General features: G+C 41.4%; 1 protein-coding gene across 1 annotated transcript in view; it reads right to left on the bottom strand.

The window, feature by feature from the left end:
• The window catches only part of LOC135526100 (WD repeat-containing protein 25-like), a 33,924-nt gene extending 8,155 nt beyond the window's left edge, over positions 1-25,769 (bottom strand). Inside the window, exons 1-3 of the mRNA XM_064954202.1 lie at positions 25,669-25,769; positions 15,559-16,209; positions 3,419-3,566 (exon numbers count right to left, since the gene is read on the bottom strand). Coding sequence (XP_064810274.1) covers positions 3,419-3,566; positions 15,559-16,191 — 781 coding nt within the window. The 5' untranslated portion in view covers positions 16,192-16,209; positions 25,669-25,769. The remainder of the gene's footprint in view (positions 1-3,418; positions 3,567-15,558; positions 16,210-25,668) is intronic.
• Between the last annotated feature and the right edge of the window lie 839 nt (positions 25,770-26,608).

Here is a 26,608-nt window from a genome sequence, read left to right as displayed (position 1 = left end):
GACTGCTTTAGGAATCAACAAATGTAATGAATTGGACCGAGCTTCTTGAGACAAACACTTAAGATGTCCGGTAGGGATATCCTTGTCTCATCGCGCACTAGCGACTCCTGTTGCGGGCCGGCGCAGTGCACGCCGTTTCCGCCGACACATTGGTGCGGCTGGCTTCCGGGTTGGATGCGCGCTGCATTGCGGATTGGTTGGGTTTCGGAGGACACATGGCTCTCGACCGTCGTCTCTCCCGAGCACGTACGGGAGTTGTAGCGATGAGACAAGATAGTACCTACTAACAACTAACTAGTAACTACTAACAACTAACAAAAATTCAAAAAAAAGAAAGAAAAGGTGGAAGCATGGTACCATTGAATGCAAACAAATGGCCAAAGCATGTGTTGTGGTACCTTAATCTGGAGCGTTGAGGTCAAGGGGTCAAATAATGTACAGTGCCTTCGAAAACTATTCAGACTTTTCCAAGATTTTGTTGTTGTTACAGCCTGAATTTTTTATTTTTTTTATAAAATTTAAAATGTTTACAAATTAATTAAAAATTAAAATCTGAAATGTCTTGAGTCAATAAATACCAGACACCTTTGTTATGGCAAGCCTAAATAAGTTCAGGATTAAAAATATGCTTACAAAGTCAAATAATAAGTTGCATGGACTCACTATGTGCAATAGTGTTTAACATGATTTTTGAATGACTACCTCATCTCTGTATAACCACACATACATCTGTAATGTCCCTCAGTCGAGCAGTGAATATTGAACACAGATTCAACCACAAAGACCATAGAGGTTTTCCAATGCCTCGCAAAATAATATTAATATTTATTATTATACCCATAAAAATAAATTTATAAACGTGTTTACATCCCTGTTAGTGAGCATTTCTCCATTTCCAAGATAATCCATCCACCTGCGGCATATCAAGAAGCTGATTAAACAGAATGATCATTACACAGGTGCACCTTGTGCTGGGGACAATAACAGGCCATTCTAAAACGTGCAGTTTTGTCACACAACGCCACAGATGTCTCAAGTTGAGGGAGCGTGCATTTGGCATGTTGACTGAATGTCCACCAGAGCTGTTGCCAGAGAATTTAATGCTAATTTATCTACCATAAGCTAGTTACAGTTTTCACTTAAATCTCCTTGAAAATCTATGACAAGATCTGAAAATGGTTGTCTAGCAACAATCAACAACCAATTTGACAGAGCTTGAAGAATTTTGAAAATCCTTGTCTCATCGCGCACCAGCGACTCCTGTGGCGGGCCGGGCGCAGTGAGCGCTAACCAAGGTTGCAGGTGCACGGTGTTTCCTCCGACACATTGGTGCGGCTGGCTTCCGGGTTGGATGGCGCTGTGTTAAGAAGCAGTGCGGCTTGGTTGGGTTGTGTATCGGAGGACGCTTGACTTTCAACCTTGATCTCTCCCGAGCCCCTACGGGAGTTGTAGCGTTGAGACAAGATAGCAGCTACTAAAATAATTGTATACCACGAAATTGGGGAGAAAAAGGGTTTAAAAAAAAAAAAATGATTTTAAATTGGCAAGTATTGCACTATCCAGGTGTGGAAAGCTCTTAGACTTACCAAGAAAGACTCACAGCTGTAATCACTACCAAAAGTGCTTCTACAAAGTATTGACTCAGGGGTGTGAATACATGTACATTTGATATTTCAGTATTTCATTATCAATAGAAAAACATGTTTTCACTTTCATTATGGGGTAGTGTGTGTGGATGGGTGAGAATTTATTTTATTTAATCTATTTTGAATTCTGGCTGTAACAAAATGTGGAATAAGTCAAGGGGTATGAATACTTTCTGAAGGCACTAAGTGCGGGCTCTCCAAAAGCCAGCCAGACAGCCAAGGGCTGTGCTGTTTACATTGACAGCCCATCATCTAAAGAACCCAGCCTTTCTCGTTGCAGCTGAGAGCCTCTGATTTATTGAAGAGCATCAAGAGCCAATGAATCACATCTATTGATTATGAGCTGATGCTGCAAACACAAGCACACCACTCCAGCTCCTCAGTCCACCTGCTATTAACATATATATGAATTTGTGACTGTCAGCGCAGACATAACAAATGCTGCTGCATTGATATTCTAATTTTCTCAATACCTCAGGTCTGGGCCATTCACCAAAATGCGCCATCCGGAGGGATATAAATCTAGTCATGGCGGTAGAGGGAGCAAGTGAGCCTAGTCTCCCTGCCTGCCAGATAAAGAAGCATCGCATACTGGTATTCATGAGTGCTGACCTGCCAGTGTAAAATTTGACTGATGGAGCCCAACTGTCATTCCAAATGGTCATGAAGAGTCCTTACTGTAATGTTATTTTGCAACCAAACTGAGGTAAACATGTAACTTTTCAAGAACGCTCTGTGGGATTATTGTTCCGATAAAACCCTAAAGGGAGCCCAACGGGAGCATCCTCTTATGTCCTAAGGACATCCCCTGTTTGCTGGGTCAGTCCTCTAAATGAGTCAACACACTCTGTGACCAACGACAGGAAGGGGTAAACAGGAGATAATGTCACAGCAGCCTGGTGCCTGAGGGTTGGCGGTGTGTGGGCATGTTGGATTCTGCCTGTGGATCTGCTATCGATCACTTACCCGGAGCTGCCAGGTTATTTAATGGGAGGGTGAAGCAATTATCCAAGGGCTTTATTGGCAGAATTGACAGCCACGTGGGGAGAGGAAGTGCACACTACAACGACTAATCATGTGGTGACCTAAAAGATGGAGAGCCACTGAGAGCTTTAAATCAACGCACGTACTTACATGTGTTTACGGTTGAAAAACAAAACACTTAAGAAAATAGGATATGCATTACAGGAGAATTTAAGGGGACGGACTTTACATGATTTTTCACTTACGTTGGCAATGCCAGTTTAAGGGTACAATCAGCCTTATATCAAATGCTATTTGTCTCAACGATTATCCATAGTTTTCTACATATGGCATTTTTCAATGGTCTAATGTTAGATCTTGGAGAAGTCACTTTAAATAATGTCACTTTAATAATGTTCACGTCTTACATTATTCATCTCATATGTATATACTGTATTTTATACCATCTATTGCATCTTTCCTATGCCGCTCGGTCATCGCTCATCCATATATTTACATGTACATATTCTTATTTCATCCCTTTAGATCTGTGTATTAGGTAGTTGTTGTGGAATTGTTAGATTACTTGTTAGATATTTCTGCACTGTCGGAACTAGAAGCACAAGCATTTCGCTACACACTCGCATTAACATCTGTTAACCATGTGTATGTGGCCAATTAAAGTTGATTTGAAATACATGTAAAAGGGATACTAGTAGACCTAAACTAATCAAGAAAACACACAAAACATTTTTGGTCACCAATATGAAATACAAGTGACTTGGATTGTTCCAGAGAGCGTTGCTCACCTGTCTCCACGTCCGTCACCATGGCCGTGTTGTCAAAGGAGCCGGTGAGGAGGCGTCGCCCACAGGGGGACCAACAGGCATCTCGCACCGCCCCCGAGTGGGAGGAGTATACCTGCAGGCACTGCCCACTCTCTGCACCATCCCAAATCTGCAAAACAGGGTGTATTCATTAGTGCAAACTAGTGATGCGGGTTGACTCAGAACCCAGTCTCAGTGGGGTGGACAGGTTTAGGGTCATTAAATATTATGTGGATGAAAGGTGGCATGCGGGTTGAATAAAGAGAGAACAATATCTTAAAATCCAAATATATTATTCTTGTGAAATGTATAACTATATGGCCTAACTGTTCGTACGTCAATTGTCAAAAGCTTTTGGTAACAGGAAGAAAACGTTCATGTCAATCCACGGAGGCAAAAAGGACAATGTCGGAGTTGAATTCAGTAAGAGGAAAGGCGCGAAAGGAGAGTTGAACGTAAGGAGACGGATGGCAAGAAAAGTGATGTTTCGGGAAAAAAATTGTGAAGTGGTAAATGATGTTGTGAAGATCTATACAAATTTGACAGTCACAAGATGAGGTCTTCAAATAGGCCTATGGCACATCAAGGGCACTGCAGCCTCCTGTTCAGATGGGTTAAATGGAAACTGAAATCTGGACACTGACTTTAGGTCCATAACCTCTCACATAGCCTTCATATTAACTCCTGCAGAATTAAGCATTTCTTGCAGTAAAGTCATATGCCAAATGTAGGCAAAGTGTTGAGAAATATGATTACTTTCTTTTAGCATCTTGAGAGAATACAAATGCTCAGTTAGATACCATCTGTAGAGGTGCCATCATTATTAGCATCAAAGCTGATAGTATTTAAACCACAAAATATGCATCCACATCCAAGCCGAACTGAAATCTTAACAGAAACATGTTGGGTTGTTTTCAAAGCTTTCTATTTCCTGTGTGGTGAATGGTGAAAACAATATTATATCTCAGTTTTTTATTTTCTTATTGCACTTTCTCCCGTCCCTAAATGTCTTTGCGAACGCGAAAGAAGAGATGAAACTTTACCGATGCTTCAAATAGATTGAAGTATTCAGTCTAACGATTTATGATATTTTGGTGAGCAAGGGTGAATTGTGTCTTTTAGGGCAACATATAATGACAGAAGAGAAGCTGCATGTACAGTTCTGTGAAAAAGTATTTGCCTCCTTTCTGATTCTCTATTTTTACACTTTAAAATGTTTTTTTTTTTATAGTGAATGTTATCAGATTTTCAACAGAAACCTAATATTAGATAAAAGGGAACCCGAGTTTACAAGTGTAATCTTATTGTTTTTACATATTCTATTTAATTTATTAACAAAGTTATGCAACGCCCAATTCCCCTGTGAGAAAATGCAAGTGCCCCCTTACAACCAGTTATTGAGTGTGCCACCTGTAGATGCAATGACTCCAACCAAATGCTTCCTGTCATTTTGATTAGCATCACATCCCCGTGGAGGAATTTTTGCCCACTCTTGCATGCAAAACTGCTTTAACTCAGAAAAATGTGAGTTTTCAAGCATGAGCTGCTCATTTCAAGTTTTGCCACAACATCTCAAGAGCGATTAGGTGTGGACTTTGACTAGGCCATTCCAAAACTTCAAATTTCTTACTTAAGACATTTTCATGTAGACTTGATTATGTGATTTGTATCATTGTCAAGCTGCACTGGAGCTTCAGCTCACAAAAAACATCTAGTCTACTAGTCTATATTAGCGAGTTAGGGTCGGGTGCGGGCCTCAGATTTTCACATAGTCAGGTGGTTATGGACGGGTTATTAGCAATTGCAGGTGAACAAACAGCTGACCTGCGCACCCCTAGTGCAAACAAAATCAGGTAGTTTGCTCCCCATTTCATCCCATTTGCTTCTGTTTGGTTCCTAGTGAATAGACCCCTGTATACAGTGCAGCGGTTAATTAGAGACAGTCATGTTTTGAGGAACTTTAAAAGGTTGTAATGGGAATTCTCATACACCCCAGAGAGAGCACAAAGAGGCTTTTTAAAAATCACACTCATTATTCTGTATTTGAAAAAAGTATGGTTCTTTAAGAGGGTGCTACACTCACACATCACCTAAGTAAATCGGTAATATGGGGCGTTTCAAACTGGACAATCTCCCTATAGATTACAGGGAAAAGGATACTAAATCGGTTTCTTTCACGGTTCTTCAATTCAAATAAATTAGCCTAATTAAAAAAAGTTGCCCCCCCACTATCATATTGCTAAGTGTATGCAGGAGGGATCTTTTTTTATTTTTTTTATTTTAACTGTAGATCAAACATCTTTAATTTAAAAAAGTATTTTGCATCCAATAGCACATTGGATCAAGGGTTTGTGCTAAATTAAGTCCACAAGCAAACACTCAAACTACAAAACATGTCCGCCGAGATCAATGGCTTTGGTGGAGAACTAGAGCTATTTGTGAAGGATATTTCGCTGTCCCCTGAGTGAGACAGAGCCTGTGACATGATGACAGGGCCGCTGGTCGAATACATCCTGGTGCTCTACCGTCACCTCCAGAGCCAATAGGAATGCTATTTCCAGACTGTGTGAATAAATGTCAATGTGACAAGGCATTTGAGGTCAAGCCGGCAATCCATAACTACTAGTAGAATCATGCTGAGATAATGATCTGGCGGCGAAATTGAAATCAGAGTAAAATCCCTGGGCTGCTGTATGTGTAAACAATCTCACATACTATTTGCTGCCTCCTACATTGGGGCCCCAGGCAGCCACACAGTCCTTTAGGATGGCATTGAATTACTTTTGAGAGGGGAGAAACGGTAATCTGAGGCTCTGTGTTCACCTCTCACTTTGGCTGGGAAACAAGTGCATATGCACCAAAAACTGATATGCTTGCATTCATTTGGGCATAGAACTTAGTATGTACTAACAACTTTAGCGGTTGAAGACAGTGTCTAGGTTAACACAGAAAATTAAATGGATTGCAGCAGACCTTGGGTCAACAACTATTTGAAATCATTTCAAAAAGTTTAGTTGGGAGAGATTGAGCTGCTCTAGCGAAATGGAAATAATAGATTAGTTGCAAAACTGCAAACTCCTCCCATAGAGGAGCCCCTCCAGACTAAAGCAAACACCAAAAGTAATATGGAAGTAAAGATTTAAAATGGTACTCGTCATGAATGCAGGTCTGGATTGCAGTCTCTCCTTGTTACTGGATTTTTAACATTTTGGTCAACTATCCCTTTAAAAAGTCCCAGTCCGGTAAAAAACATGATTTCTCTGTCTTTTATATATACAGGGTACCAGTCAATAGATTGAACACACCTACTCATTCCTGGGTTTTTCTTTCTTTATTTTTTACTATTTTCTACATTATAGAAGAATGAAGACATCAAAACAACACGTGAAATCATGTAGTAACCAATAAAAAATATTTTAAAAAGTGTTAAACAAAATCTAAATAAATTGTATGTGAGATTCTTCAAAGTAGCCCTTTGCCTTGACGACAGCTTTGCACACTCTTGGCATTCTCAAAACTGCACATTTTAGAGTGTCCTTCTAATTTCCCCCAGCACAAGGTGCACCTGTGTAATGATCATGCTGTTTAAATCAGCGTCTTAATATGCCACACCTGTCAAGTGGATGGATTATCTTGGAAAAAGGAGAAATGCTCACTAACAGGGATAAGCAAATTGGTGCAAACTTTGAGAGAAATAACTTTTTGTGGATATGGAAAAATGTCTTGGCTTTTTGAGCTCATGAAACCAACACTTGACGTGTTGCATTTATATTTTTGTTCCACGTATATTTCCACACTGAGGTTGGAATAATACTGTGAAAATGATGCCTTTTTAGAGTAATGGCTGTCTGAAAAGGCCGACAGAATTGTTAGCCTGTTTTGGTGAGAGGGAGTTTTAGCCTCCCAAGTTCATAGACCAATAAGAGAGAGAGTTCCAAACCTCTGGCAATAACAGCTAGTTTTCAGTTGCCCCCCTCTCAGACCACTCCCTGACAGCACGAGCGAAGTTCTTGAGAAATTGCTCTTTGCTAATTTTTTTTTTACAATTTACATTGAATACAAATCACAATAAAGTACTTAATTGTCACCCAGAAATTATTTGATCCTGTATCGGACCTTTAAAGGTGTTTTATTTTATTTACTGACAAATTGGCTTAATTCAGTTGTAGATTAGGGCTTATTTTGAGGGTTTAAAAAAAAAGCAAGACAGCACTCGCTAATTCATTTATCTAGCTAATTAACTTGGAGTGCCATAAATCGATCTCAAGCAAGAAATAGCTGAATAATTTTGTGATTTGAATGCAGGCTTCTCTGATCCTAGTCGTGAAGAAACAAAGGAATAGTGCACCAGCCTGTCACGAGTGTGATTAGGTAGTTTCTACTACTTGACAAGAAGAAGGCTGAAAAAACAGCCTAATGACAACAGAAATAAGTCAATTTCACCCTTTGGAGATTAGAGGCTTGCTGAACCTGACAAACCCTGATTCAAGTAGGTGGCAATGATGCCAACTGTCGGTGCCATGGGAGACATCTCAGTGTCAAAAGAAAGCGTCTGCCAGTCCCTTTGGAAAAGTCTCCTCAGGAAACGTCGGAAATTGAGTGGGTGGTCTCATGTGTGAAGGCCAAAACTAATGAGAAGTTTCTATGCCATAGCATATCCAGACCCACAGAGGGTCTTTGAAGATCTGTGAGCCAGATCCGTCTCCCTCTATTTCATTATTGAACACTGTACTACACGGAGCATGAAAGAGCATGGAGAAGTATGACAGCCCCCATACTCCACAGAGAGTCGACAGGAATGTGTGTGAGACATGTCAATTCAGGAACAAGCTCCTTCTTCGCTGCTCTGTACCAAACAGAATCCCCTAGAAGCTTAGAGGCAAATATTTTGGAAATGTAAAGCAGTGAAGACATTAGAGGGAATACCAGAGCAACACAAAAAAAAGAGCTGAAAATTAAATATACTGGAGTAGGTGAACTGTACAATAATATTTCCGTCTATCATGAACAAAAGCAACATCTAAACGAGTTCAGCTAAATAATCATTGTAAGAGAAACACTGCCCTCTAAAGGAAAAATTCTGACAGGCTGTAAAATGTGTAGGCCTAATGTAGAAAATGAATGTTTACAACATTTTCCATTTCACTGGTCACTTTAAGTCCTGGCAAATGAAAAATCAGCCTCCTAATGGTTTCTACGTAACAAAAAAATATAAAAATTGTATTCATGTTATCAACATAAACACTATTGCGAGACACCTGCTGTAACCACGGTGACTGTGTACAGCTACAAACAGCTCTCTCCTGCAGCTAAATGACAAATAGTAGCCAAATCAAAATCAAATCAAATTTTATTTGTCACATACACGTGGTTAGCAGATGTTAATGCGAGTGTAGCGAAATGCTTGTGCTTCTAGTTCCGACAATGCAGTAATAACCAACAAGTAATCTAACTAACAATTCCAAAACGAATTTCTTATACACAGTGTAAGGGGATAAAGAATATGTACATAAGGATATGAATGAGTGATGGTGCAGAGCAGCATAGGCATGATACAGTAGATGGTATTGAGTACAGTATATACATATGAGATGAGTATGTAAACAAAGTGGCATAGTTAAAGTGGCTAGTGATACATGTATTACATAAGGATGCAGTAGATGATATAGAGTACAGTATATACGTATACATATGAGATGAATAATGTAGGGTATGTAAACATTATATTAGGTAGCATTGTTTAAAGTGGCTAGTGATATATTTTACATCATTTCCCATCAATTCCCATTATTAAAGTGGCTGGAGTTGAGTCAGTGTGTTGGCAGCAACCACTCAATGTTTGTGGTGGCTGTTTAACAGTCTGATGGCCTTGAGATAGAAGCTGTTTTTCAGTCTCTTGGTCCCAGCTTTGATGCACCTGTACTGACCTCGCCTTCTGGATGATAGCGGGGTGAACAGGCAGTGGCTTGGGTGGGTGTTGTCCTTGATGATCTTTATGGCCTTCCTGTAACATCGGGTGGTGTAGGTGTCCTGGAGGGCAGGTAGTTTGCCCCCGGTGATGCGTTGTGCAGACCTCACTACCCTCTGGAGAGCCTTACGGTTGTGGGCGGAGCAGATGCCGTACCAGACGGTGATACAGCCCGCCAGGATGCTCTCGATTGTGCATCTGTAGAAGTTTGTGAGTGCTTTTGGTGACAAGCCGAATTTCTTCAGCCTCCTGAGGTTGAAGAGGCGCTGCTGCGCCTTCTTCACGATGCTGTCTGTGTGAGTGGACCAATTCAGTTTGTCTGTGCAAAAGACCAGGGCTGGCCAGGGACATAGGGTCCTCTTCTGACCTACCGGTGTCCCCTACTGACCTGTCCCCCCTTCCTCAGCTTGGCACTAATTTTTATTTGGGTTTCCCTGGATTAACTTTGCATTGCATATTCCAATTGGGTGGCCCATTCAAATTATTTGTGAGATTGACTTTAGACAGATTATTATACAAATCTGTAAATATTGATAAGGGCTCAATTAATTTGCATCCTCAAATAGGTTTTATTTAAGTAATTGGACGAGGAAAACATTTATGAATCTAGTGTTGCTAACTGATCTAATCCCCAGCAACAGACAACTAACTCAAGCCCTGCCGTCTGAGTTAGTCTGCCAAGTGACAGAGGGAGCCTAGCAGCAGTACACTTGCACTCCTGCATGAATAGGCAAATTTCATCATAAATATTTAAATTGTTAATTATACCGAGCCCATTCGTAGCAGAGGCTAATGCTCTCTGGCTCTGTGCAGGGAACGCACTTTTGCTCTGGATCAAAATATTTCGCTTTCTGCACCAATTGACCTATGGATGAGATGAATAGCGAGCTGGTGGTTCTATTTACAATCACTCTTTCAGTGTCTCACTTTGGGTAACGCCTTGTTAGGGGCGGAGTCTAGGAAGATCCAGTCATACAAAGTTGGTCATAGACGGGTGCAACCGCCAATAGAGAAACGATCGTCTTCCCATATAAGGGGTCGTAGTATCTTAACTTCTTTCATCTTCTTCACCGGTTCAAATTAAGGTCCTCTACTCAGCATCGACTTGGACCTCTGCTTAACTGTTCACAGGTGGACGGTCAAGAACTCAGCCGCCAAGTGCAGGACAGAAGCTTCGTGCTGAGGATTGCCCTCACATGACAGCTACACCACACAGCTAGCTCTCGCCTTACCAGCCCAGATACCTGCTTCGTGTTGCTTATTCCCACCAAAGTGGAAGAAAGGAAATATACTCGAGATTCGGTTAGCCAGACTCTAAACTAACCTTGCTAGCTAAGAAAGAACGCACATTCTTCAGTTGGTGTGCTTGCTATAGCTAGGCTACTAGTCTCTCGCGTTCCCATACCTCAAATCACGTACTCCCTTGGAGGCCTGGAGATTGATTGGATGTTACATTTCAAGACCCCTCAAAAAATAGCTAGCCACTGAGGTTTGTTTTGAGAAGCAGCTAGCTAGTGAACTAGGTTGCCTTCAAGGTTAGCCAAATTCTCAAAATTAACCTCGTTGTGGCTAGCTATTTTTTTGGCTTTCAAAAAATGTCTAGTTCTAAAAAGGTTGCCAGTGCTCATTTTGTTGACATTTTCAGCCATCGCACACTGTTGCTCCTATGGCACTAATCTGGTAAGCACCTTTTGGAGCTCCAGCCAAGCAAGGCACATCACTGATTTACAGCGGTTTTCGACCTCTTCAGCTAATTTCTGCCATGGAACTTCCCCAAGCTTCGTATTTTAGGGACGAGGCTACTAACCCTCGACGTGAACACTAAGTTAGCTAGTTAAACGCCAGGGAACACTGGTTGCACAGCTAAGTATTGGTGAAGCACACGACAAGATCTCCCTCGGGAAGTATGCTTGATATAACTAGACTACTGACCCGCTGGGCGAACGGACTCGCTAGCTATACAGCAAAGCTTCGAATAGCAGATGCATAGCCCGGGTCTCCATACCAGAGATATAGCTACTTTTACCACTGCACAGGGCGAGTCCCCTGCTGTGATGCAGTTAGCCCACGCCACACTACTAGGCGAAACTTCTTAAGTGAGCATGCCATTCACGTTCTTCAGCTATCAGTGTGCTAGGCAATTGCCAGCCAACTAATACCAGGGCTAGCACCACAGCTACCGTCCGCCAGTACACACTTTGAGCTAGCTCTTATACCTACACTGGGTAAGTGTTACATTCCCCCTTATGTAGCTTACCAGCGCCCTCGCTGGCTAGGTTGACCAGTTGTGCCTTGGTACTATGGTCGTGGGAGATGTTTCAGCCTGTAAAGAGCAAGTGTTCTGCGGCTAACTACAGCTGTGTGTTTAGCTATGTGAGTTGTACAGACCCCGCGGCCAGGCTCTGAGTAGCTCACATATAAACCAGCTGCCAGAACCTTCTCGCTTAGCATTATGGCTATTGTTTTCCCCGTACTGGACGAACTAAACCAAACACTCATACCTGGAATTATTAGCTAGCTACAGCTAAAACTGACCACTTACACCGCACAGCACTACGGTCAAATGAGGCGCAACAATGCTCGCCCCGGATAACATGGTGGAAACCTGAGTCAGAATAGTAATCTCCTGGGTGAACAGTGGCTAGCTGATCCCAAGTACAACAACCTCACATTTTAGCGTAGTCTACGCTCAGTACCCAAACAGCTAGACCCATCCTACAATCGTTGTGGTGCTTGAGTCCATTCCACAGCTGCAGTTTGAGCCACTGGAAAGCGTGAAAATTAGATTGCTTGCTTGAAACTGCTTTACATTTAGCCATTGCATTAGCAAAACAGGTTGGAGAGCTGTATGCATCGTCAGGCCACAACTACCTATGATTTGCCCCAGCGATATCCAAGGTTTGTCCCTTGTGTTAGTAGTGCTTTATCCCATTGTATAGTGGAAGCTTGTCTAAATCATGGACATTGTTCCAAGGCGTCTCTGTTCAAGATGTCTATAATGTGGCATGCTGGGGTACCCCCCCCCCCCCCCCATACATTCGTGAGGTTCTACGAACTGGACGTCACTACACCCTCGTTAGAGCATATAGTGCTTATTGTCCGGACTTCTGAGTGTTGATCCGATTCAGACATGGCTTCGGAGAGTATATGAGCGCTACTCGATTTGGCTATATCCCCAAAGTGACCGAAAGAGTAATTGAAATATAACCGGGGTTACATGAGGTAACCTAAAGTTCTATGATATGAGTGAGGTCTCTCACCGCATTACTCTTCATGCTTTGCGTAAAGAAGACGAACGTACTTAGAAGTGAAGATGGGAGCAGACTACGGCTCCTTATATGGAAAGTGGGTTGGTCCACTATTGGTCATTGCTCCTGTCCGACAGACGTTGTGTGATTGGACCTTCCTAGACTCCATCCCTAAGAGGTGTTACCCAAAGTGAGAGACATAACTCATATCATAGAACCTAGGTTACATTAGGTAAACTTAGGTCTTCCTGGGTCGTTTTAATTGGGGCACATCGTAGCAAAACATTTTGCAACAGAACATTGAAACAATTTCTTATCTGGCAAGTTAAGGTAGTCCCTCACAGTTTTCTTCCATTTGGTGCCATACGACCCTGGTGAAATGTGGTAGGTAGTAGTGTTAAATGGTACACCGAAACGTCAGTACTTTCTCGATACTAGAACATACTTTTGGGTACTTCTGTCAAATGTGTCCCATGTCATCTACTGATTGAGAGAGGATCAAGTCAGTCTTTCAGCACAGCTGATATTCCCATAGCACACTCATTGCTAGCTCTAGCCTGCCATGAGGAAACACTGAGCAGGATTACATATAATGTTCCATTTAAGCTGTTTGTGGGTGCGGCTCTGCCAGGACAGCCTTGCAGAAGAAATAACAGCCCGCGTAGAGAAGCAAGAGATTAGAAAGTTGAGTGGAGTTTCCCCCCGGTAGTTAACACCAACGTTTCCCTTTACTGTGGGATTATGTGATCGAATCAACGCCAATATTAACCACCTTCAATGCAACATACCGAAACAAAACTAACTATGCAAAACTATGCAAGAGATTTAGTTGTAGGCATAGGGCATCAGATTTTATTGCATTGACAGGCATGACTCAGGCCCGTACTCTACACAGAGTACAGACCGGTGAGCCATAACCAATCAGAGCTGCAGTAGACCTATATGCAAATAGTCCCTTGCCATATATGGATGTGCCATTCACTTTGAACTGGACTATTTTACAGCATGAGCAGTCATGATTATTACACAATTGTTTTGAGATCAAAGCGAGCGCTGCATGTAGCCACGTGTGCACATGTTCATATTCTTTGCTAGTTAGTGCGTTATTGGCAGAGTTATAGCTACTTTGTAGTCAGCAATGTGGGAGTGTTTGCTTCCAACAAGAGCAAAGTGTGTACATTTGAAGCGATCTTTGAAAAGCAAGTCTGGTACAGAGATATATATTTTTTTAATGTCTTAAAAAAAAGTCAGTGTTGTATTTTGAGACAGGCTTGAATAAGCTAAGTAGCGAATAAGCAGAGGGTACTATAATTTGTCTGATTCTCTGTAATGGGAATAATGAAAGTGGTTTCTTACATTAAACACCACAACAAAATGTTCCGTCACCTCCTTGTCTGAAGGACAAGTGGATAAACAGGTTTAATGTCAAGCCCTGCGTGTTTTTTTTCTCCCAAAAGTCTCATGGAATGTAGGCCTACATTGAACACCACACATTGGCCGCTACTGCTATTTTCATGTTATGATGCATTTTCTCATGGTAGGCCCACATTTTAATCAAATATCCACAGTAGCCTAGTTGGACACTGTTAAAACAGTAAATTAAAGCGGGTACAGCTTCAGTGTTCACAGTAAACGCGCACCTGAAGTTGCACAGAATTAATATAAATAGTTTAAAACATTTTCCCTAATAATCCTGTTCCCATCTGAAATCAGTCCATAAAAAGAAACATTCTACCACAGTGACCATGTCAATCAAATTCCATTTGATTCGGAATTCGGACTTTTAAAGTTTGTATGTGAAAATTATTTCTAAGATGCATACTTACAGGTATTTCCTGAACTCTTCACTCGGCATAACAGGGAGGCTTGCTGCTGGCACATGTGCAGATTAAGCCGCTTTACATGCCCTAATTATTTGAAAGATTTCTCTGAAAACCAGGGGTTTCAATTGGTGTATGTATGCTATGCCTACTTCGATTTTGACCTTAAGATAAGCAGAGTAAGATGTTTACATGACAATTTCCATACTCTGCTTACTGCCGTAAATCAATGTAATATCAAATTATTTGTGCGCATGCAAATGTGCTCACCACTGGGAGTTTCTTTGTGTGTGAATGACATCATGGCACTTTTATAAAAGAAGAGACTGCTTCTATGTAAATGTTGTTGATCAGTACAATAAAATATGTCCCAAATGGAAGGTAAACAGATTGATTTCATGAGGCTACAGATGGAAAACAGCCAAAACAAGCTCAATGCATTCACGTGTATTGTGAACAGGCCTCGGCTACATTTTGATTTACCCAGTCTATCAATAGAGATTTACCATTCAAATAAATTACCATTATTCTGTTGTAGTTAGACTGGTAAAAAACTAATTGATTGTATGATTGTATCATTTATTAATTAAAGCATACATTCAAAAATCTATGGAATTATATTGAACTCAAAAGATATCTGGATCAAGTGCCATCCTGTGACTTTGGCATTCGTTTTTTGTTGTTGCTGTGGTATCATTTGGGTATTGTTTTGGTATGTAGTATCGTGATGGTATCGAGTATTGTGATACTGAACATGGTATCTAAGTAAAAATTCTGGTATCGTGACAACAATAGTAGGTAGTAGTGGAGGAAAGGAAATCCCATGGGTCCTGACACACATTGCTGTGACAGTGACACAGGTGTTTCTAAATGCAGCATGTCTCGCTCTGTTATCATCCATCTTACCGTCTAACCTGGTGAGCCACTTACATTGAACGTCAGATCTGTACACTAATTACCCACTTACCTGTCCCTAGGACTGACAAGTGTAAAAGTATGCCTGTGTGTAGGCTATGAACTACCCTACGACATGTATGACTGAAAAAAATGGAGCACTCAATGGCTCACACACATCATCATGGTTACCTTGACAGTCTTGTCCATGGAGGCAGACAGTAGGAGATGGCTGAGCTGGGGCACTGGGCACCACTGGATCATGTTGATTGGAGCCTGGTGGGCCTGGAGGCTGAGCTGCATGCACCTCGGCACCGCTGCCCTGCCAGGCCTGGGCCCCAGGTACGGACGCACCCGCTCAGAGACCTCGGTCAGCAGCCTGGAGACAGTGGACTTATCATTCGTTTCCAAAGAGGTTGGTTCTTCTCTCGTTCCTTGTGTGGCCAACCTCTGTCTCTTAGGAATGTATGGCGAGACACCAGGTGGTGCAGCCTGATGCCTCTTCGCTGTGGTCAAATTAACACAGTATAGTGGAGCAGAGTACGGTTTTGAGTTTGAGCTGTTCTCCACAACCCCTGAGAGACCCAATGGAAGGGGATAAATCTCCCTGTGAGGTTCAGACACTGTCCTACCTTCACCACATTGTCCTATTTCCAGTTGTTTGTAATGGGGACTGGGTAATAATGGTCCATATAAGTTAGAATCCAACCATTTCTGGTTTCCTTGGGACTGCCTGATATCATCCATGGGACAGTTGGCAAGATGAGGGAGTGCTCCGTCATCATCCTCCTGGTCAGAATCATCATAGGCCACTAACGAGGTCATTGTCCTTTCCCCAGAAGCCTGTGGGATGTCAATTAAAGACAATTTATTGAGACAGGTTTAAAGCAGTGTTACATTTTCTTTATTTTTTATTAACCTTTATTTAACCAGGTAGGCTAGTTTAGAACAATTTCTCATTTACAACTGTGACCTGGCCAAGATAAAGCATAGCAGTGTGAACAGACAACACAGAGTTACACATGGAGTAAACAAGTCAATAGCACAGAAAAGGGAAAAAAAAGTCTATATACATTGTGTGCAAAAAGCATGAGGATGTAGGAAAATAATTACAATTTAGCAGATTAACACTGGAGTGATAAATGACCAGACGGTCATGTGCAGGTAGAGATACTGGTGTGCAAAAGAGCAGAAAAGTAAATAAATAAAAACAGTATGGGGATGAGGTAGGTAAATTGGGTGGGCTATTTACCGATGGACTATGTACAGCTGCAGCGATCGGTTAGCTGCTCAGATCGCACATGTTTAAAGTTGGTGAGGGAGATAAAAGTCTCCAACTTCAGCGATTTTTGCAATTTGTTCCAGTCGCAGGCAGCAGAGAACTGGAAGGAAAGGGGGCCAAATGAGGTGTTGGCCTTAGGGATGATCAGTGAGATACACCCGCTGGAGCGCGTGCTACGGGTGGGTGTTGCCATCGTGACCAGTGAGCTGAGATAAGGCGGAGCTTTACCTAGCATGGACTTGTAGATGACCTGGAACCAGTGGGTCTGGTGACAAATATGTAGCGAGGGCCAGCCGACGAGAGCATACAGGTCGCAGTGGTGGGTGGTATAAGGTGCTTTAGTAACAATCATGGGTTGTGTTCAGTTCAACAGAACATTTGACAAAAGTGTGTAACATTGAATTTAACAGAAACAGTACTGAATTACCAGCTGGAAAAAAAGTTGATTATGGTGGCCCAGATGGTGCTTACCGTATAGTGTGCTGCACAAGTTTTGCGATTTAAAATGGCCACACCCATATTGATTCAGGCCACAATTGACCACACCCACCAAACTGGAGCAAGCGTACATACCTCAACATAGACACATTCACTCTTAAATTGAAGCTGGACAAGCTAAGGAAGTTTAGAAGAGGTGAAGTAGACTACAGAGATGGCAGGGTCTTTTCCTGGAGAAAACCAACCTGCAAGAACTCACACCCACATCGGTTTCTTTCAACTTTACGAGCAGTGACGATGGAGGATCATCCAAGACACTTTGCAAGGCCGGCTCCTCCCAAGATTTTTTTAGACCAGAAAGACGAGCCACGCAAGGTTCAAAGAGGTGAAGATGCGGAAGAGGCCAACACAGAGGAGAATGAAGAATGCAAGATTATCCAACCACATGGAGCATGACCAGAACAAGGCTCTGATCAACATTTCTGGAGAACCCCTTTCTGATGACAGTGTAAGGGTCGTCTAAACGAATGTATTTTGCTCCCACAAACTCAACTAATTAACTTAACTCATATGCATGTGTCTGTACTAATGTTTGTGTTGCTTTGTGCCAATGTTTTTTATTTATTTTTAAATCTAATTTTACTGCTTGGTCAAGTTACTTGATGTGGAATAGAGTTCCATGTTGTCATGGCTCTACGTAGTACTGTGTGCCTCCCCATAGTCTGTCCAGGACTTGGGGACTATGAAGAGACCTCTTGTGGCATGTCTTGTGGGGTATGCATGGGTGTCTGAGCTGTGTGCCAGTAGTTTAGACCGACAGCTTGGTGCATTCAACATGTCAATACCTCTCATAAATAAAAGTAGTGATGAAGTCAATCTCTCCTCCACTTTCAGCCTTGAGACATTGACATGCATGTTATTAATATTAGCTCTCTGTGTACATCCAAGGACCAGCTGTCCTGCCCTGTTCTGAGCCTATTACAATTTTCTTAAGTTCTTTTTTTGTGGCACCTGACCACACTAGGGCATGTAGGACCTGCCTTGTTGATAGTGTTAAGACATTGGTTTGTGTCACTTTTACCCTTTAAACGGGTTCTTCACATCAAAATGTGTAAATTTGTTTTGTTGTATTCTGGACAAAGTGGATTTAGGCTTAAAATGTGTTTGAGGCCACCAAAACTGACTGACCTTACACCTGATTTCAAGTTTTCATAACAATCGGAAATCTGTAATTTTGGACGCCGATTTTGCCAATTTTTTTTTGTACACCTTTATCTAATCTTTATTTAACTAGGCAAGTCAGTTAAGAACACTTTCTTATTTTCAATGACGTCCTAGGAACAGTGGGTTAACTGCCTTGTTCAGGGGCAGAACGAACAACAGATGTTTACCTTGTCAGCTCAGGGATTCAATCTTGCAACCTTACGGTTAACTAGTCCAACGCTCTAACCACCTGCCTCACGAGGAGCCCACCTGTTACGCGAATGCAGTGAGAAGCCAAGGTAAGTTGCTAGCTAGCATTAAACTTAATCATAATCACTAGTTATAACTACACATGGTTGATGATATTACTAGTTTATCTAGCGTTTCCTGAGTTGCATATCATCGATGCAGTGCACATTCGCGAAAAAGGACTGTTGTTGCTCCAACGTGTACCTAACCATAAACACCAATGCCTTTCTTAAAATCAATACAGGGAAGTATATATTTTTAAACATGCATATTTAGCGAAAGGAAATCCAGGTTAGCAGGCAATATTAACCAGGTGAAATTGTGTCACTTCTCTTCATTGCACGCAGAGTCAGGGTATATGCAACAGTTTGGGCCGTCTGGCTCATTGCGAACTAATTTGCCAGGATTTTACGTAATTATGACATAATATTGAAGGTTATGCAATGTAACAGGAATATCTAGACTGATGGATGCCACCCGTTAGATAAAATATGGAACTGTTCCATATTTCACTGAAATATTTTTTTTTTCTTTTTTCGAGATGATAGTTCATTAATATGGTAAAATCCGGAAACTAAGACTTGTATTGCTGTGTGTTATTATGTTATAATTAAGTCTATGATTTGATAGAGCAGTCTGACTGAGCGATGGTGGGCACCAGCAGGCTCATAAGCATTCATTCAAACAGCACTTTCGTGCGTTTTGCCTGCAGCTCTGCTGTTTATGAATTCAAGCCTATCAACTCCCGAGATTAGGCTGGTGTAACGATGTGATGTGAAATGGCTAGCTAGTTAGCGGGGTGCGCGCTAATAGCGTTTCGAACATCACTCGCTCTGAGACTTTTAGTAGTTGTTCCCCTTGCTCTGCATGGGTAATGCTGCTTCGAGGGTGGCTGTTGTCATTATGTTCCTGGTTCGAGCCCAGGTAGGAGCGAGGAGATGGACGGAAGCTATACTGTTACACTGGCAATACTAAAGTGCCTATAAGAACATCCAATAGTCAAAGGTATATGAAAAACAAATGGTATAGAGATAAATAGTCCTATAATAACTACAACCTAAAACTTCTTACCTGGGAATATTGAAGACCCATATTAAAAGGAACCACCGGCTTTCATATGTTCTCATGTTCTGAGCAAGAAACTTAAACATTAGCTTTCTTACATGGCACAGACTGCATTTTTACTTCTCCAACACTTTGTTTTTGCATTATTGAAACCAAATTGAACATGTGTAATTATTTGAGGCTAAATTGATTTTATTGATGTATTATATTAAGTTAAAATAAGTGTTCATTCAGTATTGTTGTAATTGTCATTATTACAAATACATTTTAAAAATTGGCCGATTAATCGTATCGGCATTTTTGTCCTCCAATAATCGGTATCGGCGTTGAAAAATCATAATCGGTCGACCTCTAATACATACACATGGATTTAGTAATGTAGATACGTGGAAGTGGGGGAGTAGGGGCCTGAGGGCACACAGCAGGTTGTGAAATCTGTGAATGTATTGTAATGTTTAAAATTGCCTTAATTTTGCTGGACCCCAGGAAGAGTAGCTGAATGGGATCCATAATAAAAACAAAATGTAACCTTTCAAAGACAGAGCGGGATGCAATTGAATCTTTGTCCAAAAATTAACAGAATGTGGTTAAAAAAGCAGACCGTAGTGCTACAGTAGTGTGGGGTAAGAACTAAATGTGACAGAAGCCTACCGTCAATTATACAATGATGAATTCTACCAATCTCTTACTTTCATCCTTAGAGGCCCTAAAATCGGATTGTTATTACCTTTATTTAACTAGGCAAGTCAGTTACGAACAAATTCTTATTTTCAATGACGGCCTAGGAACAGTGGGTTAACTGCCTTGTGCAGGCGGAGAACAACAGATTTGTACCTTTGTCAGCTCGGGGATTCGATCTTGCAACCTTTCGGATACTAGTCCAACACTGTAACCACTATGGCTACCTGCCACCCCAATTGAAAGGGGTCCACAGAGTTATATTTCAGATAATGAGTTCAGATAAGAGAGCCCCCTCAGGCAGAAAGCCTGATAGAACTCATCTCCAAGTACATTGATTACTTTATTAAGCCTTTTCTGCCATCACTTATAGCCTTTCTTCAAGACACCACAGATGTGTTAAATAAAATCAAGGAATTGAGGCACAGTTTCAGAGGCACAGCTTCCTTTTCAGTCAACTTGGATGTGGACTCTTTGTACACCACCATTGAACAGCTATGCACCATTCTTGAGTACTCGGCCTGACACGCCTCCCTCAGAATTCATTCTCATTGACTGAGTGGACTCTAAATAATAGAAATGTTGTCTTCCAGAACCTCATCTTTAAACAAGTCAAAGCATGTGCCATTGGAGCTTGCTACAGCCCTTACTACGTTGGATTGTACTTCGGTAAATGGGAAAATGACTTCTTTCTGGATCCGTCTAAAAAAAAAAATATATTTTACCAGATTATATGGTGGAGATGCTATATTGATGTCTGCCTGTTCTGGTCTGGCTCAGAATATTAACTTATTTCCTTCCACCAACACCTTAACCCTAACATCAAACTGACTATTGAGTACACCAAAAGAGAACCTACATTTTGTTGGATCTTGACATCAGTAAAAATGACAAAGGCTTTTTGCACACATACAACTTTAAGAAGCCTACAGATGGGAATACCATTCTGAGGGCACACAGTTTCCATCCCAAAAGGCTAAAATAGAAAATTCCTTATAGCCAATTCTAAAGAGCCTGCAGAATTTGCAATCAGGAAACAGACTACAGTGTCAAATCTGCTGTATTGGAGAATCGCTTCTTGAGTCGGGGTTCAAATTCTAAAAGGGCCGGATGACTTGACAGAGAGGACTTGTTGCGGAGGGGAATTCCTCGTGATGCACAAGAGAGCGTGTACTTTTTTACAAATTATAAACTGGGTGGTTCGAGCCCCGAATGCTGATTGGCTGAAAGCCGTGGTATATCAGACCATATACCATGGGTATGACAAAATTATTTTTACTCTTCTAATTACATTTGCAACCAGTTTATAATAGCAATAAGGCACCTCGGGTTTGTGGTATATTGCCAACATACCACGGCTAAGGGCTGTATCCAAGCACTCCTTGTTGCGTCGTGCATAAGAACAGCCCTTAGCTGTGGTATAATGGCCATAAACCACACCCCTTCGGGCCTTGTTGATTAAATATAGCACAGAACATTAGTCTTTAAAAGAGAATTGGGGAATCATCCAAAGTGATACGCAAAGTCTTCCCAGAGCCACCAGCCATAAGCTTTAAGAGACAAACTCGTCCACAGCTACCTTCCTGGTGACTCTCAAAAGACTAAACCACAAACCCAGCTGGCTCTTTCAAATGCAACCATTGTAGAAATATTGCACGGGAAAAGTATTTTGTTGACACAGAATATCAAGTCAAACATTTAATTAACTGTAAAACCACCAGCTTAACAGAAGGGGAGTGCCCCAAAAGAGTAGGAAACTAAGACTACCCCATGGCAAGGCACTCCAAGTCCTTACACCATGGTAACCCTGCCTCCCTACAAGCTATGGGTATTGATCATGTACCGGCCTCAATCAGAAGAGGGGACCGCCTTAAACCACAGGGAACATTTTTGGTTTTACAAACTGCAGGCCACTAAGTACCCTGGTTAAAAATGAAGATATTGATTTCTCCCCATTCCTGTAGAGTCTTAGTGGTCCCTTTGCTGTCATCTAGTGGACATATTGCCCAACTACCCTCTGGAAAGCCGTGGTCCATGTTTGCTGTCATCTAGTGCACTATGAAATGTATAGCTCTCCAACACCCACTCCTATTCAAGGCTAGAACTACTTTGTCTTTTCTAATACTTCTAACTTTATTCATTTTTATAACTTATCTATTTCACTTTTGAATGTACAATATTGTTACTAGGGGTTGTCTCATGAATATTGACTAACTATTCTGTAACCATTCCCTCTTCAATCCACATTGATTCGGGAAAATACAATGTCTTTTGAACAAAGTATCTTTGTACTCCCTGACAAAGGCCATGCAGCAGAAACGAAACCGTTTGAAAATATTTGTTCAATTGAACATGCCATACAAATAACGACATTAGTTAGATGAAGAGTGCCTTGGTCCTCCTTCCTTTTTGATGACCAATTTACCAAAGAGCTCCTTCTATCTACAAAGACCTATCGTGTACCTTAGGAGTGCTTCCCTTCCTTTTTTCTAATGCGTACCACAAAGGCTGTTGAAGAACGGTGCCAGTTTCAGTAAAAACCATCATGCTACATAACAAACATTGACATGAATGGAACACACCCTTTGTCTATTACATTGAGGCTTAAGCTCCGTCCATATGCAATTCCCTCTCCAATTCCATAACAATTTACTTCATAAGAGATACTAGTGACATCGGCTGGATTGAAGGGTTGCAGACCACACTACAATCTACATCATTTGCAGTCTACATCAGACAGTTTCCTCCACAATCTACTCCTGGGCTAAAGAGCACTTTCAATAGAGATTGAACATTTTTTTTAGTTCATGAGTAGGCATAACATGAGCCACCCAGACAACCGCACACTACAAAAAAAATTAAAAAATGTGTTGAAGGGATTAGAGAGAAGATGACAGCGGTTGTGTCAAAGGAAAGTAGGCCGGATTCGAACCTATAACAACACTGTAGACGCGTGCCGGAGGCTGCAGCAATACCGCCAGGCCAGAAGAACAACTCTTACTTTATATTTCAGTGATTTAGCAGACGCTCTTATCCAGCGTGAACTACAAGAGCAATTCGAGTTAAGTGCCTTGCTCAAGGACACAGACGGATGATTTCTCACTTAGACAGCTCAGAGACTCAAACCAGCGACCTTTCGGTTGCTGGCCCGACGCTCTTAACCACTAGGCTACCATCCAATGTAGCTTTTTATTTAGACCTTTTTTGGAAGTACACTGGCTGTGACAACAGAAATGACGATAGTTGCTCAGGGAAACTTCATTATTTGATAAGTACCTAATGTATTTTGACATTATAAAGCTTGACAAGTTGGTGAATGGCAAGTTGAATGGCTGCTTCCTGGGCTTAAAGTAGAATTGGCATATTCAACGTCTCCTGGAAGGACGAATTCTAGTTCAGGGTGGATCCACATGTCTCAATCTATGAAAGAAGACTTGAAATAGACAAGATGGCAGCCTAATTGTTGGATTACTTCATTGAGCAAAAAAAATTATAATAATAAACGGAGCATTTTCTATATTCAAACAGAACCCCCTACAACTGGACCAGTCCATTTTAAGAGACTCCGGTTTCCACAAATCAAGTTAGAATACAGTATCGCTAAGGTTGGTCGAAAAATTCTGTGCTACAGCAAACTGTACCTAATGGAAACCTGTAACTTTTTAACCTTTATTGATTTAACTAGGCAAGTCAGTTAAGAACAAATGTTTATTTACAATGACTCCCAATCACAGCCGGTTGTGATACAGCCTGGATTCAAACCAGGGTGTCTGTAGTGACACCTCTAGCACTGAGATGCAGTGCCTTAGACTGCTCCGCCACTCGAGAGTAACTCCCAGTATAATGTTTATAAAAAAATAAAAAATAAAAATAAAAAAAATTGGTCAAATAACATTACTTGGTGTTACAATCTGTAGCTATCTTGGCAGCTGAAAAGCTGCTAGCCTAACAGGGCTCTACACTGAACTTTGTTACATGGAGCACATGTGCGTTTAAGTTGAAAAATGTAGGAGCACACAAAGGGATTTAGGAGGACAATGACACATTTTACGTAACAAGCAGTTTTTTTGGTCATGATTCTGTGCTCTAAGTGCAGTGATGCTCCTAAATTTAAAATACCTTAAAGTGCACAACAGTTCTAGTAATTGGTCCTCTTATAGACATTATTAGCAACAGATATTATATTAGCTTTCTGTCAGAGTAGGTCTAACCATAATGTCACTGGTATCAATTATCTGCTTTCAGAAACTAGAATACCAAAATGTTTCAAATGTTGCTTTGTTACAAATCCTGCCAACACATTGGGGCCTGTGATCGTTCCAACAGGATTCTGTTCCCAAAACTACATAAATAACAAGGATGTCAACAAACAATGCATACAACGTAGCATGATCAATTCACCTAGCTAACTAGCTGCCGAATAGGCATCAACTCACCACGTAGCTTATTCTTAATGCTTGTCCATAGGCTACCAGTGTGAGGACAAACTTTTTTCGTGGAAAAAAATCAACAAAATTGCTCACTCCCTACCTGGTATCTTACTCTGCCGCTATACAACGTTGTATGCGTGTTTTACGAAGTTTTTGGAACCCATTCCTGTTGGAACGTTCCACAAATTATACCCACCCATGAGGAAATGCGTTTTGCACCATTCACTCGACGGCTATTCGCCCAATAACGGACTAAAGGAGCCTGACGTTACTGTACTAATTTTAGTCCAAGGCCCTTCCATGTTCTGTTTAAAGGATCATTTTCTCTGGAAACCAAAACGTACTCCATCTAAACGTGAAACGATTCTCAATTGCGGTAACGGTCCTAGAAACATACATCCCTCTACTTTCACATCACAAATGCAAAACACACCACTTATTGTACACTGAGTGACCCGGTTAACACAGTTGCAGCCTACAGTCATCTTTAGTGGCTTCCGTCTTCGCTGTAAACATGGACATATGGCGGTGTACGGAACCGTAATCATTTAAAGGTGTAGTAATTGTACCTCTTTCTTAAAAAGTATTTATCTAACATGAATGATACGTTTATTATGTTTCCAAAACCATACCGCAAGGGACGCGTCTTAAAGTTTAGAGCAAGCTTCGGGGCTCTTAGTATCTTCTGACCGGGGCAGTTTTATCGTATCGTCAATAGGCGCTAAAGCAGTTAGCGTCAATGAATGGGGTAGCTGACTATTAGTCCATTACATGGGCAAATTGGATAGCTATGTGCTGAAGTCAGGGACAATCGCATAACATTAGTCACACAGTCATTGACTAGCTAGCAACTCAAGCAAGTAGCTGCCTAGCAATATCCATATTTCTGTGTCTATAACAGATATGCCACTACAGTTAACGGTTACGGGAATGGTAGCTGTAGCTAACGTTACTTACGATTCAGTGAAGTGGTTAAGGAGAAAGTAGAATAATTGCATGTAACCAATGCGTCCAGCTAAACATGTTGGATGCGTTCTTCTTCGATGGAGTTTAACTTCTTCTTCGATGAGGATTAACGGCGGTTGACATCCAATATGTTGCATTACCGCCACCTACTAGACTGGAGTACAACTCCCTTATACTTCGCTTGAAAAAATTAAAACGATAACATATACTCTACCATCTGACACTACACTCACACATATATATATTTTTAATATATATAATAACACCACCCTATTCCACTATTTAAATATATTCAACCCTACCTCATGTCAACAACCTGAAAGAATGGGACATCACCACTTAACACACCCTGTAACTCTTCTGATGTCAAGTCTCGCACACCTAATTATCTCTCTGCAGCTGCCACCACAACCTCAATTTTCTGCGACTTATGTCCCAACCCTGCAGTACAGTTGATAACATTGCTATAAATGCTAAAAAGTCCATTACAGACACATATATCACTTGTTGGCCTACCCCTCTGTGCTGGTACAGATCTACTACACACACCACTCCTCACAGGATCCCTCCCCCTTGACCCATCTTCCTATACTTTCTTCACTGCCTCAGCATGACAACTTCTGACCTACTCTAACCTTGGAAACCTCAACCTGCCTCTCTCGCACGGGACATTTCTGATCCCCAGCCCCATGGGCACCCCTACAATTACCACATACCACTACTCTCCCCAATGCTACACATTCCTTTGTCTCATGCCCTTCTGCATACTTCTCGCACTTAGGAACCTTGCTCCTACACACTGCTGCCACACCCCCTACAAAAAGCTTGTACAGGATAACGTATATATCCTACATCACTTTGTCTGGCAAAGGCTCAACATCAAAACTCAAAAGAACAGACTCTTCTGCTTCACCACCCTATCTGCATCGCA

The sequence above is a fragment of the Oncorhynchus masou genome, chromosome 32 (genome assembly GCF_036934945.1).
Source record: "Oncorhynchus masou masou isolate Uvic2021 chromosome 32, UVic_Omas_1.1, whole genome shotgun sequence".
NCBI classification, from domain to species: Eukaryota; Metazoa; Chordata; class Actinopteri; order Salmoniformes; family Salmonidae; genus Oncorhynchus; species Oncorhynchus masou.
Note: the sequence above shows the minus strand (reverse complement) of the source record. Positions and strands in the feature narration are given on the sequence as shown.